The 15,427-nt window shown below is 32.3% G+C and overlaps 1 protein-coding gene across 1 annotated transcript in view; it reads left to right on the forward strand.

Moving 5' to 3' along the window:
• Positions 1-15,107, forward strand: part of LOC140441305 (uncharacterized) — a 40,354-nt gene extending 25,247 nt beyond the window's left edge. Inside the window, exons 5-6 of the mRNA XM_072531942.1 lie at positions 6,399-6,570; positions 11,524-15,107. Of these exons, the coding sequence (XP_072388043.1) occupies positions 6,399-6,570; positions 11,524-13,592 (2,241 nt within the window). The 3' untranslated portion in view covers positions 13,593-15,107. The remainder of the gene's footprint in view (positions 1-6,398; positions 6,571-11,523) is intronic.
• Positions 15,108-15,427: the final 320 nt, after the last annotated feature.

Below are 15,427 nucleotides of genomic sequence, written 5' to 3' on the forward strand. Positions count from 1 at the left end.
TTCAGAAAAAAAAAGATCACAAAATGAGATATGCTAAATTAAAATCTGCCAATAAACAAAAAAGGGGTTATCTTATCTCTTAAGGTTTCGCAAAAACTATTCAAAAGATCTGAGCCTTCTTTCAATTCACAATTCAAAAATGACAAGTTCCTTCAAGTTCAAGTACATTAAAAAAATTTAATAAACAATAGAAAAGTTATTAATAATATTAAAAAACAGCAATTTTGTTGTTTATTTTGTAATAACATTTTTGTTTATTAACCGATTTTAATTTAACATAACTCATTTTGTGTATTTTTTTTTTTTTTTTTAAATCTGTCTGTTGACCTCAAATTTCTAAATAGACAAATTAAGTTATGAGAGAAAAATACTGAGTTTTACTTACGTTTTGATTGTTCATTTAAAAATAGTCATGCTAAAATATTATGAATCCCTAGATGAGAGTCTTCTTGTAATATACACATTTTAACTGTCAAACTCATCTATACAGTTGTGTCGAGTAAAAAACTAACATTGGCCTATAAGATTAGTTTTGTAAATTAGCTCTGCCGGCAAAGTAGGCCTAAAGCTGATGTTGTATTACTAATGAGTTTCCTAACAAACTCTTCTGCAACTTTCTAGTTAATTTGATTTTTTCTTTGATATAGACTATATTAAGTTGTTCACCATAGTATTTCATCTCTGGGTATTCAAAATCTTGGCAAGTTGAGCTTGGTAGGTAATATTGTGTTAATATTTCCATTGTCTGTTCAATCGCTGATTTAGCTTGTTCTTGTTTATTGCCATTTTTCCGGTTTGCGATGTCCAGTCTCTGTAATTATAAACATCTTTCAATGGATAACCATGAGTTCTCCTTTTTTTTGCTTTTTTAATGTTTCTGGGGCATATGTAACTATTGATCTTATCATTTTTGTTTTTTGTCAGCAACAATGTTTAAAGGTGTACATATTATCAATGTATTTGAAAAATACAAGCCTCTATTTCCATTTCTTCTTTATTCAATTTGTCCACTGTTGAGCGGCACCTTAGTATTTTGTAAGTGTTCCAATAGCTATTAAAATATGCACTGCTCATCAGATCAAAAACTAATATCTTGTCCTTTTCTTTTTCAAGAAAAATCTTTATTTCAGAGAGCAACAAATAGAATCTCGTCAATGTGGTTGCTCTGATAAGCCAGCGAACGCGACTGAAGTATACAGTGTCTTCATGATCTGACAGAAATGCTTGTAAGTGTCTTTGATTCAGGCCTCTGTGCATATAAAATTAACTGTCTGCACTACTTTATCTATCACAGGTTTCAGTTCGAGTACTTTTGCACACAACTGTTCTTGATGTATAATACAATGATACTCTATGATTGTATGTGTGACGGTATTGTATATTAAAGCCACACAACCGTTTGCTCTTCCTGTCAATGCTGGTGTACCTGCAGTTATTAAGCCGCAAAGATTTTTGATTTAACATTCATATTTTTCTATGCAACTCATTACTTCTTCGTAGGTGTTGTTTCCTGTAGTTGTATCTTTCATTGGATCCAAATCAAGTAATTCATTGATCACGTATAGTCCTATGTTTCCCCTTTCACGAAAACTGCCAACTGTGCTGTATCGGATATATCAGTACTTTGGCTGAGAGCGAAACTATAGAAAACATATCTTTCTATGTTTTCCTTAATAATATTAATTATTATTTAATTATTATCCTTAATAATTCTTCTTGCTATGGTTTGATGTGACAAACTTGTATTTTTAACTAGTGTTTTCTGCTCTGGACAAATTCCTTGACAACTATTCTCCATCCTATTATTCTTATGGTGCCCTATCCAATTAGTGGATGTTGGCGACAATTCTGGCATACTCCTCTCGGTCTTGTGTATCTCGTAAAGAGTGCATGGGCATCGAGGTTTGTCCAATCCCTTATGTTTTTAAGCCATGAGTATTTCTTTGTTCCGATGACCCGTTTTCCTTCTATCTTCCCTTCCATAATAAGCTTTAAGAACTGGTACTTTGAATTTCGAAATATATGAACCAGATAAGCAGTTTTTCTTCTTTTTATTATCGGCAGCAATTCTCGTTCTCTGCCCATTTGATTGAATACTTCGACATTTGTTGTGTGATCTGTCCAGGGAATTTTAAGTAGTCTTCTAAATACCCACATTTCAAAAGCCTCCAATCGGTTCATCACATTGGCCTTTATGGTCCAGGTTTCTACACCATATAGCAGTATGGAGTGAATGTAACATTTTACAAAGCGATATCGAAAGTTAAGGCTGCTGTTGCTTAGCAAGGTTTTCATATTAGTAAATGCTGCTCTGGCTTGTTCAATCCTGCTACATATCTCTATGTCTGGATCTAGATCTTCAGTTATCAACTATAAGGGTTTGCCTCTCCTGGCAATGTTTTGTATTATATTTTTCTTCAATCAATTTACATGATCTATTCGAATTTGTCCTTTGTATTCATTATATTTAAAAGCGTGTTATGTAGAATAAACGCCTAATATTGTACTCCTTACAAACTGATATTTGGTCATAACATATGACACAGTATGTTTTCATTTTGTTCTATGACAAAATAGGTTTCAGTAAAACTCTCTTTAAATATTCGAAATTGTGTAAACTTCGTTTTTTCTGATGACATTCTGTTCTGAAACAAACTTTGACTGAGTACGTGATACCGCGTTATGGAGAGCAGGGAGCATCTCCTATGGTATTTAAATTTGTCTGTGGTTGTTCTATGGTATTTAGATTTGTCTGATTCTTCAAACTTGTATATTTTTGTTTTTTCAGGAATTTTTATTTCTACTCTCTCTAATTTTTCTCTACCAATTCCACAAGCAGCTTTTGATATGAAACTTGATTGCATACAATTTTGTTTCTATCCATTTTTCTATTCTATCGAAGATAAGACATGATTCATTTTAGTTTTAGGTCTGATTTGCATCAAGCCACATCGATTTTGATGAAATTTTGTAATTAACTTCTATTCACCCTTTTTATCTTGGGGGTGGAATCCACCCCAACTGTGGGGTTGGTACCTTTATATTAAATATAACCTCAAGAATCGATAGAAAAATATATTCCAAGCAAAAAATTGTCTTGGGGTTATACTAGCTAGTTTTTTCTTTAATATTTCTATTTTTAGTTCAAAGCTATAGTTTGTAACCTTAAAATAATACAATATAACGACGAAGTTGTTTACTTGTTTATTCCTCTCATTTATTTGTTATTATTTGGTAAGAAAATTTAACTTTGGCTGATCTCAATGACAAAAATATCTGCGTTTATAGGATTGTGCTTTGCCTTTTCATCTAAATTTTCCATTTTGCTTATAATTCTCTTCATATTAAGGTAGTATTACCATCTAGAATACTAAAAAGTGTTATATTTTTTCATTGTTTCTGTATTTTAGAGAGGGCGCCAAAAATTTTTGTCCACAAATTCTCAATTTTTCAAATCATATAAAATGGTACAAATTTGTGTCATTTTTTAGCATTCTAAACGGTAATAGTACCTTAAATCAACTTGTTTTGTGTATTATAATAGCCGTTTATAATCTTGGGAGTATATCTCTTCACTTGTAAGGCGTCATAGTTTATTCTGTCTTAATACCGTCCTAAATTTGTTTATTTTGGCCAATAGGAATTTTGATTGTCGACCTCCTTTATACTTCCATCCTAAATCAGTTCTATTTATGTTCTTTTATTTGTGTTTACCAAATATTACATGTTATACATACTTATCATGGTAAATTGATCTAATTTTAATTCCTGTAAGTTTTATGATCTTCCACTCCCTTTGGTTAAAAGAAAATGACATATATCTTTATGTATTACTTAAGAATATTAACTGATCATCAGCAGACAGTATTTTTTTATTCTTGGTTCTTGAATTTTTTGTTATTTAGTTACGGTGTATTCCATTCTCGTGATATTATTGACGTAAATATTAAAGACTTTTTTCATAGTTTTTTTTAACAAAAATGGTCAATTTAGATACACATTTTTGTGACCAAAGGCTATGGTTAAATCTGTATATGTTTTTGTTCAAAGTTTGTTGTGTTACCTACTTAAATTATTTTGTTGTATGGTCTGTCAGATATATTATTGTTGCTTGCTATTTTATGCCTTAATGCTTTTTTTCGGGAGCTGTTTGTTATAAACCTGTCATACTACAGTCAGTTGACTTTTACATCATTCTTTTGTTCATGATACCTATTCCAGAATTCTGAAACTTTGCAAAGTAGTGTCTGGTGGTCATGTAAGATATGGTTGACTGCTACAGGTTCCCTGCAGCTTGTCTCCGTGAAACATCTCAATTGCATGCAGGTGTCCCTTTGCATACTTGCACATAATTCCTGCTTGTTTTCCGCAGTAGTTCAGCCCTATTAGTGGTTATCTGTCCAATAAACATTTTGCCATGTGCTTGACTGGGTATATTTTCCCAGAGTTATTTTCAAATTCAAGCTTTTTCCGGTCGCGGACGGGGCTTTTTGACACTCCTACGGTCAGCCCTGGACCGAAGTATTTTGTAGCTACTCTTCTGGAAAATCCATTAGCTCATACATTGCCGTATATTCCCCAATGCCCCGGCACCCATACCAGTTTGGCACTGTTATGTTTCACTAGTATATCGAGCTCTCTGCATTCTCACCTTAGCCTAGAGACTACCTTAGGGGTCATGAGAGCCCCCATTGTTACACTATCTGTGGATACAAAAGCTCTCATGATATGAACAGAGAATAGAATCAACATTCTATATGTTGATGTCTCTATATTTTCCTGTTTTTGGCTCACCAGTTTGTATCTTTGAACAGCATATATTGTTCTTTGATTTTTTGGCGATTTATGATTCTTTACCTAGTCAATTTTTTTAACGGGTTGAATTTTGATAACTTTTTCGCAACTTTATTCTCATCTAAAGCACCAAACTTGTTACTGCTGTCAGTAAAAATCTATCACTAGTGCTTGTATGAAACTCACACTGTAATTATTCGTTTTTGTTTTCTTGACTAATGTTCTGTTCTGTGTCTTATATTGTTGGTAAGAGTCATGCCATTTTTATTGGTTTATATTTTAAGAAAACTTGATTTTCTTTGCATATCAACTTTTTATTTATATTTATTGTTTTCTCCAGCTTGTTTCCACGCTACTTTCCTTTTCAATGTTTTCTACTTTACCATCGAGTCCTTTTCTACGTTAATTCCTTCCTATTTTGATCTTTAATTAAATCTGATTTTACAAAGTACCAAATACTAGTCACTAGGAGTTCTGTAATATATGGATTTTTAGGCGGAAGTTGATCTCTGTCTAAAGTACATTTAATTTGTAAAGTATATACTTAAAGCCTATTTTCCAGGTTTATACCTATGCATATTATTTTTTAAATAGTTTGTCCTCTTGATAATCCTTCCTGTTTGGTATTTTCTTTTATTTATATTATTATTAACATATATGCAGTTTTTATGAAGAGGATTCTATTTATTAATAATACCGAGTTTGTTCTTTATATTTTAAATATTGATTTAAAAGTGGTTGGTAAACATTTCCTTTTGTGCTTACTAAGTAAGTAATCAGCTGTTTGTCCCCCAAATAGTTATCATAATCTTCAGTTTTAATGTTTTACGTTTCTTTAGATCCCATAATGTATAATTAATGACTGTTAAGGACTGTATGTACCTTTTTATTTCTTGTTTAGCTGCTATACATTCTAATTTATGTTCTTAGGTAATTGCAAATTATTGAACTTATTGGCCACTGCCATATTGCAGTGTGCTACAAACTTCTGTTGATCTTTGTCAGGAATATTCATATTGCCAATCTTCCATTATATTTTTTGAAGAACATTAATTCATTTTTACTTTGAAATTATGAATCCTGTGTTCGTTTGGTATACCCACTCTGTTTATTAGTATATGGATTTTGTTTACTTTTCATGTACCACTAACAATATATGAATTTTTAACATTTTAAAAGAAATACTTGTTACATTATTGTCTACATATTTTATCATCATAATATGGGTGCACTATGTTATAATCATACTAACATACAATTACTTATGTGATCGTTTACATTTTTAGGTTACACTTTTAACATATCGATCGCCGTAATAGTATCATTCATATGATATCTAAACAGTTAATAGTTATAAAATGGATCAAATACACTGAGATACCTTGTATCTTAACCGATTTATTTTTTATTATTCTCATTAATAGATTTTAACCAACTATATTTCATTTTAATTACATTGTTTTTAATCGATTGTTCATTACATAATTTAACGGTACTTTTAATTTAATAAACCAAAACCATCTATTCAGTGTTTGGTACATGTACTTGTCACTTCACCATGTATGTCAGTTTCATTTCTTCATTGTTTCGGTTTTCTACTTTAGGAGGAACGTCCAAGCAAGATAGCAAAAACTGAAAATGGGGTAGAAGACGAGAAGGACAAGGAAGAGAAAAAGCAAGAATCTCCTGTTGAAGAATCATCAGCGGATGCTAAAGTTGAAGATGAACCGATGGAGGTCGATGATGTCGCTGAGAAAGAAGGAATCGCCGACAAAGGTAAAAACTACTAACCATATTTTACTAATAAAGGTTAATTTAAACAAATATATTGGTAATTTTGTGTAGCACAGCCAAGTAATATTTGTTGTCTTATTGCTCTTTCTTAATGTTTCATCACAATCAATCTTTTATTGTATTAATCAATCTCATTATCTTTCAACATTCTATATGTTGGTTCTATTCGTTTTTTGACTTTGTTCCCATAATTTATCTTATTCTTCATTTTTGTAAATTTGTCCACTTCATCTTACTATTTTATTTTTCCTGATATTGCTAGATATATCTTCACCTTTTTTGGACGGTTTTGTAATGATTGATCGCTATTGGTCTTGTCTTAAATATTACTGGCACCAATCTTGTTGTCTATTTTTATACGGTCATATCACAAAACTTCGTTGTCTCTACCTTTTATGTCGTCATCCATTGCTTCAGATCTTTATCTGCTTTTTGTTCTATTCTTGTGAGCTCTGATATTAGTATTTTCATTTATTTGTTTCACTTTGCTTCTTGGATCATGGATGCTAGAGCATTTGTGTTCCCACATTTGAACTGCATTAGTACAGTTCAAATATGTGGGAATTTCAGTTTCATTCAGTTCAGAGTTATATCGTGGTCCTCTAATCCTAGTTTAAATTTTCAAGCCTGACCCTTTTTAAAGGGTCTAATAGATTTGAGACTTAACATTCCTGTAGCTCTTTGCCAGTGGCTCTTCCTCGCCTAATGTAAAGAACCTCACATTTGCCAGGCTGTCACACTGACACAGATTGTGCTCTGCTGTTTCTTCCTCTAGGTGGCATAGATCATCATCTGTCAATCCCATCAGCTTCAACTTTTTTTTAGCTTACAATGGCCTTTTAACAGACCTACTAGGGCCGTGCTTGTTTCCTGTCTTATCTTATTAGGTCTGCTGATTTTGGTGAATGTTCAATAATGAACTGTTTGTCCTGGTGTACTCTTCCACCATTCCAGAGATTTATGTTCTACTCACTTTCTTGTAGCACTTCTTGATACTGCTTTTATAACTTTGTTGAAGTGTTCCGGTCCTATGAATGGCATTAATGAGCTTTGTTTGGCCATTTCGTATGCTTTTTCATTGCCCTTATGAAATATTATTTCTCTTGCCCTGGTTACCTAGGCTACGGTCTTGCTAAGGTCTATTAGTTTATTTAGGGCACCCACACAATCCCATACTAGCTTAGAATTGACTTCTACAGAATAGAATGCCTTAAGCGCCACCTGACTATTTACTGTATTACTTGTTCAATGATTTTACCCTCAATTACAAATTACATATATTAAGGCTCTATGTCAAGTATCATGTTTTTGAATATGTCTGTGATATATTGTTGACATGCCACACCCTACCAATCTGGTATAACTAAGGAATCTTTCGTCGCTCGATATTAGTACATATCCCGCTTATCTTTGTTGTGAATTTGAACAGTAATTTTAGTTAGTCTCGTTTTAATGGAACAAAAAAATTCAGGACCGGTCTTAAAATATTAGTCGTTTTGTTCATATAAAAATACCCTGTATTTGGTTTTTAAAAATTCTAATATATATTTCAAAAAAATATAATCTTGGAAAATTTTAATTTTTTGTACAAAAATTAGGAGGTCCATGCTATGTTTTTAATAATACAAATGTTCTATAGTAGGGCCGCCGAAAAGATTAAGTTATCACATGAACGGCATGAGCTAGGACGAAGATTCGTCTTCACCTAAATTAATAATCAGAGATTCTAACTGTTGTTCCACAATAAAATCTATTTCCACATCTTGGATTGAAATGTCATATACATGGCTGAGAGCATTATTCCAGGAATTCAATGCTTATTTGAAAAGTACTTTTACGTCACCTAATTTAATTAATTTTTTTCTTGCAACTTCACCCTTTGTTCAATGGGGCTAGCTCAATGGGGTTTAACCCACTAACGTTAGTAATTCTGCTTTGACCATGTCGTCAGTAAACAATATTTTTTTGTCGCAACCAATCTTGAAAGTTGGAATTAATGTCTTCATTGATTTCCACAAATCTATTTTTAGAACCGATGTGTAAAACAATAAGACTTTTTGCCTTTTCCAAAATGATGTTTCCGTCCTGTAGATAGGCCTTCTATATACACTTATCGAGCACTGGTGATTGACTTGACATATCAGTCCAGTCAACAGTGTGACCAGTGTCTCAGTAAGTCTCCTTCAAATAGTCCATAGTACGGCCTTCCTGCAAATATATTAGCAGCACATATATTATAAGCAGCAAAATTAATGCACCAACTTCAAAATGGGACATTTTGATATCTTGAATTTCGTAAACCTGTTGTCCGATTTAAGTGATGTTTTTTTTATATATGTTATAGCCTTATTCTTTAAGAATTATAGAGTTGTTAGACCGGTAAATTGTCATTGTATACCGGGTGTACCAATCAGACTGGGTTTTTTCTTTCAAAGTTCGCAACACTCTGTGAAATATTTTAGCATTCATAAATTACTGAAATTAAAACCATACTGTAGTCTCAGGTTTTCTTAACATTTTGTTTTTCAATTAATTCGCTTATGTTGCATAATAAAAAAAGTTAGGTACTTCAACAACTAGCCGTAGTTTTTATCAATAAATCTTCATTTTCTGTTTAATTTAATAAACAAGCTTAAAGAAGGCTATGACAAATTAACAATTTGATTAACAGTCAAAAACTGGTGGTTTGTTATAAAAATTAGTAGTTCTTTACTTGAAAGTTTCAATTAAGTCGTTAATTTTTTTTGTTGTTTGGTGGAAATGGAACGCGCTACAATGAATTTGACCCGTGATGGGTGTGTTCAAGCAGTGACCTTATATAGCGAAGGACTTCCAGGATATCGGTCGGAGGTTCGGAGTTTCACATACTTAAATTTCCCATATTGTTCAAATGTTTAGAGAAATGAACGACTACAGCAGATGTCCCAGACAAGGTAAACCTGAAGTTACTACGGTCGTTAAAGACCGTTTTATTAGATTAGGCGCTTTAAGAGAACGATTTACCACGTCAAGGAAACTTGAGTGCGGTACATAATATCCAACTCAGCAGTTGTAGAACATGACTTGCGCATTCGAGGACTAGCTACAGGCCCAATATTGACTGCAAACCACCGCAGAGCTAGATTCCAATTTGCCGGAGCACATGTAAACTGGAATAATGACGACTGGGAAGACATTCTGTTTACAGATAAATCCAGATTTTGCTTCTATAGTTCCGATCGAAGTTTAAGAGTAATCCGACGACCAAATGAGAGTTATACCCAATGCGACATATTTAGTTACTTTATATGAAAGTTATTTAAACAGTTAAAGTTACAGAACCGATATTTTGTTTGAGCATGTTGTACCGTTCGCTCCTTACATTGGTAACACTTTTTGATAATGCACGATAAAGCTAGACATCACGTTGTACTAACTGTAACCGAATATTTACAGCAGGTAAATTTTCGGACTTTGAATTGGCTACCACATAGTCCAGATCTTAATCCGATCGAACATTTGAGGGGCATAATTGACAGAAGACTACGACACCTCCTTGAACCTTACAAAAGATAGAAACGGTAGCTCTCGAGATTTGGAATGGTATTGATCAAGACCAAATAGCAAACCTTATTTCGAGTATATCTCGTTGATGTGAAGCCGTCATTAAAAGTAGAGGTGGAAACATGCGCTACTGACACATTATATTGATTTATTTGTGTTACTTTAATGATGTTATAACCTGTAATTCTTACTATGCTAATAAAAACGTTTGGTATTATAAAAGTACATATCTCTTTTATTATCGAGCATTAGGGAATGAACTAAAAAGCAAAATGTTAAGGAAGCCTAAGGCTATAATTGAATTTTAATTTCAATATTTTATAAATTCTAGAATATTCAACAGGGTATTCCGGACTTTGAGGAAAAAATACAGTATCATTGTTACACCCGGTATACAATGACATTTATCTGTCTATTAAAAATATTATTACAGCGGTATTCTTAAAAAATAAGGCCATAACATATTAAACATATTAAAAAAATCACTTAAATCAAACAACAGGTTTAGGAAATTCGAGACATAAAAAATGTGCCAATTTTAGGGTGGTTCGTTAATTTTGCTGCGTTAATATATATATATATATATATATATATATATACAGTAGACTCCCTCTATAACGAGAAGTGAAATGACAGACTAACTACCTCGTTATAAGCCGATCTCGTTATATCAGACAATAATAATACTGTGAATACATATGAATCTGTGGTTTTCTAAACCATTAACTTCCTATAGTGAAGCCATTCGGAGCAATATAAGATGCTAATAAATATTGTTTGAATGGCGTTTTTGAAAAAAAGTTATTTACTTTTATTGTCAATGAAATATATTAAAACATAAAAGAGTTGTTTACTTTTATTATCAATGATATACGTTAAAATAAAAAATCTGTACTTATATTTTTTTCCAACTACATAATGTATAAAGCGATATTTTCAAGGATATCATAAACTATTGCTTCTGCAATTTTAAGAACTCTGTCATTTTTAACTGCTTTAAATGGTCCAGTATCATTCCCTCATATTTTCTAAAGATATGAAACAGTTGTATTTATTCATTGTAAAGAAGTTTATTGCGGGCTGCAGTTAAGTTTATTGAGGGTCTGTTTGAAAAGGTATTTATTTATAGCCACGACCCGACCAAAAACGTAAAAAACACGTTTTTGGATCTTATTTTGTCTCGTTATAACCAAATTTGCCTCGCTGTAGACGGCTATAGTTCAATAGAAATTTCACGGGACATCTAATGTATCTCGTTATAAGCGAAACCTCGTAATAACCGTGTTCGTTATAGAAGGAGTATACTGTATATATATATACATTATAAGATATTCAAATAATATTATTTATTAAAAAATATAGCTTAATCTAACACTTGTTTTTTATTTGTAGGGGATGTTGTATCAGAGGCTTCTGCAAAGACTGAGGAAATAACTAAGACTGAAGATACTGCCACAAATAAGGCCACAGAAGAAAAATCTGATAGCTCCCAAAAATTAATTACAGAAACAAAGACTGAAGATGAAAAACCAATGGAAACTGACAATAATAGTGTGGAAACCACAACTGCAGAAACCATAGTTACAGAGTTACCAAAAGAAATTAAAGTGACGGAAGTTACTACTAAAGATGCTGAAGAGAAGAAAGAAGTTAAGAACGATGAAGAGATTAAGAAAATTGAAGCCGCTGTAGACGAAAAACCATGTGATAAAGAAGAATCGAAAGAGGCAACAAAATCTGAAATGAACAAAACTGAAATTGCTGTAAAAGAGACTATAGAATCAGATAAAACGGAAAATTCAATAGCATCCACAACTGTGGAAATAAAAGAAACTGCAGTCGAAGCAGAAGTTTCTAAAAAAGAAGAGACGGACGAAGTAAAACAAGCAGAAGTTAAAGAATCCAAATTAGAAGAACCAACAGAAACTAAGGTAGAAAAAGACGAATCTAAAAAAGTAGATGTAGAAGAAATCAAGTCTACTGAAAAGAAGAACCTCCCAACAAAAGTAGAAGAAACTGAAACAGAAGCTTCCAAAATAGGCGATGATACTAAAAAAGAAGTCCAAGATGAACCTAAAATAATATCAACTGCAGACACAAAAACTGCTGATACTGAAAAGAAAGTAGAAGTGGAAGTAACAAATAAAGAGGAATTACAAATAACAGAGGAAAAAACTAAAATGGCAACGGAAGACACTAAAATAGTAACCGAGGAAACTAAAATGGTAACTGAGGAAACTAAAATGGCAACAGAAGAATCTAAAATGATAACGGAAGAAACTAAAATGATAACGGAAGAAACTAAAATGGCAACGGAAGAAACTAAAATGGCAACGGAAGAAACTAAAATGGCAACGGATGAAACTAAAATGGCAACGGAAGAAACTAAAATGGCAACGGAAGAAACAAAAATGGTAACGGAAGAAACAAAAATGGTAACGGAAGAAACAAAAATGGTAACGGAAGAAACGAAAATGGCAACGGAAGAAACTCAAATGGTAACAGAAGAAATTAAAATGGCAACAGAAGAAACTAAGTTGACAACGGAAGATATTAAAATGGTAACAGGAGAAACTGAAACTGTATCAGATAAAACAAAAGTTCCAACAGAAGAAACAAAGAAAGTTGCTGAAGATACAAAGCTAGCAAAAGAAGAAACAAATGTAGCAATAAAAGAAACAAATGTAACGACAGAAGAATCAAAGGCAGTAATAGAAGAAACTAAGGTAGCAACAGAAGAATCAAATAGAGCGACAGAGGAACCTAAAGTAGTAACAGAGGAATCTAAAGTAGTAACAGGGGAAACTAAAGTAGCAGCAGAAGAAACTAAAGTAACAGCAGAGGAAACTAAAGTAATAACAGAGGAACCTAAAGTAGCAACAGAAGAACCTAAAGTAGCAACAGAAAAAACAGAAGTCGTAACAGAGGCAACTAAAGTAGGATCAGAAGAAATAAAGGTAGCGACAGAGGAAACAAAGGTAGCGACAGAAGAAAAAAAGTCAGCAACAGATGAAAGTAAACCAGAAACAGTAGAATCGCTAAAAATGGAAACTGAAGAACAACAAAAAGTAAAGCCAGTAGAAGAAAGTATGGATGCTGAACCAAGCTCAGTTACTGAAACCAAACCCGAATCTGCAGATGAGCAAAAAGAAACAGTCGTAGATGTTGTTGACAAAAAGGAAGAACCAAAAGTAGTTGAAAATGGAGAAGAAATTAAGGCGACAGAAAAAAAGCCCGAAGAAAAAGATTCAACAGTGGTTGAGAAAGAAAATAAAAGTGACTTAGCCAATGGAATAGAAAAATCAAATGGTGTAGGTAAAGAAGTAACAAACGGTAATTCAAAAGATGAAAAACAAAATGGTGGAGCTACTGAATCAACAGATAGCAATGTAGAAGACATTAAAGTGAAAAAAATTGAAGAAGCTGCCACAGAAACCACTCCTGTAAGTGTTCAAGTGTAATATGTCTAATTATTCGTTTCACTTGTCCTTAAAAACAGTTTTAGTGTTTATTTTTATATTATTTATTTGTAATAGTTCTCATGTTTGTTCTTGTTTACAATTGGATATAGAATGATGTTCGCAGTTTATTTTTTGTGATGTAGGCCTAATCCAAAACTTTGCTGGCGTTAGAAACATTGGATGGAATTATCACATATTTGAAGTTGTCCAATTTACATTATATATTTATTAGTAGTGTCGCCTTTATTAAAAATAGACTGATAGGAGAATCTCAAATTTATAAGACTCAAAGACTGAAATGTTTAAAAAAAAAATCTGATAAGACTTAAGGGGACATTCCAAATATGTTACATAAAATCTGAATTTTACTCGATTTTATTTATAAATGCGAAGTATGGTCCTTTGGCCAACAAGGCATTAAAACAATGGGCTATAACTAATTTTCTAGTCAATAATAACAGTATTTAACTAACACTTTCATAGTGGAAGAGCTCTTTTTAGTGTGCTTTTAAAATAAAAATAATTATTTTATGCATACTTAAGGGGTTTTGCATTGGGTGTGGGTGAACATTAATGAAATTGTTAATTGGATACACAACGAACCTCGCAATCGTATACATAAAAACATTTATACTACGTCAACCTTATCACAAACATACCTTTCCGAGCTTTCTCAAGGTCAAGCAAGTGAGGCAATCCACAATCTCATTTTAACGTTACCTGACCATCACATTGCATATTTACACAGTGGTGTGAGATACCTTCTGATAATTGCAATCTTTGCCTTGATATCAAAACCAAGATGAAGAGAGTTTACTAATTGCATTCGGTATTGTGCATTGTCACACTCAGCACACTCTGCATTTTATACTATGGTCATTATTTACATTATTCCATTGTTTAAATGAAGAACTGTGCCAGATTGAACACAATCCTGGAACATCATTCCATTTTTACATATATAGTTAGTAAATAGGTTGTTTATCACTTAAGCAAGTATCAATGTTTCTAAGCCAGGATAGTTTGAGTATTATCTCTTGTGTGATCTAAATTGTTCCTCTTAGTATAAAATTTTAACTTCCAAGAATAAGTGCCAACAAGATAAAAGACTGGAGTAAAGACTGCGACTAAATTGGCATTTTTTTTTTCAAAATTTAACTGTTCTGTAATAATGTCAGTATTTAAATAATCATCTCGTGACTGTAAAATGTAGCTGTAAATGGGGATGGTTTTATGAAAGCGCTCGTTTAATTTTTGACTATAGAATGTTCTATAATTTTTGTATTTAGTCTAAAAATTTTTTAACATTCCCTGTCAATATGATGTATATTTTTTTTATCGAAAATACTCAGCTAAGTTTAAAAACCATTACTAGTTTCAACTCCTTGTGATAACATGAGTTTTGTCATCACTCTTTTGTTTAAATAAATTAAATAATTTGGTGTATCATTCGGTCCAAAGAGGCCCTATTTATTGTATACGTTCAAGCACCATAATAAAATTTTTGTAGCGTTACCATGTTTTGATGTTTTATTTATAAGTCCGCCAACACAGTTTGTATACCACAATGCATTATATGTCACTATAAAGGATTTCAATAACGAGTCTATAGGTGTAAGCGTTGGTAGCAAAATCGAAGAGTATAGTCGCCTCGTATTTCGGTGAGACTGTGTAAAAATATATTTATCTGTAATAAAAGCAGGCAATACAAATTAAAATAAAAGTACTTTACCAGGAGTAGTTATTATTTGCGAAATTATCAATGACTGAGATGTATAATAATACAAAGTTTTAATATTCTCTTCGATATTTACATTTAGATGAGCCTGGTAAAA

Source organism: Diabrotica undecimpunctata, chromosome 5 (assembly GCF_040954645.1).
Source record: "Diabrotica undecimpunctata isolate CICGRU chromosome 5, icDiaUnde3, whole genome shotgun sequence".
Lineage (NCBI taxonomy): Eukaryota > Metazoa > Arthropoda > Insecta > Coleoptera > Chrysomelidae > Diabrotica > Diabrotica undecimpunctata.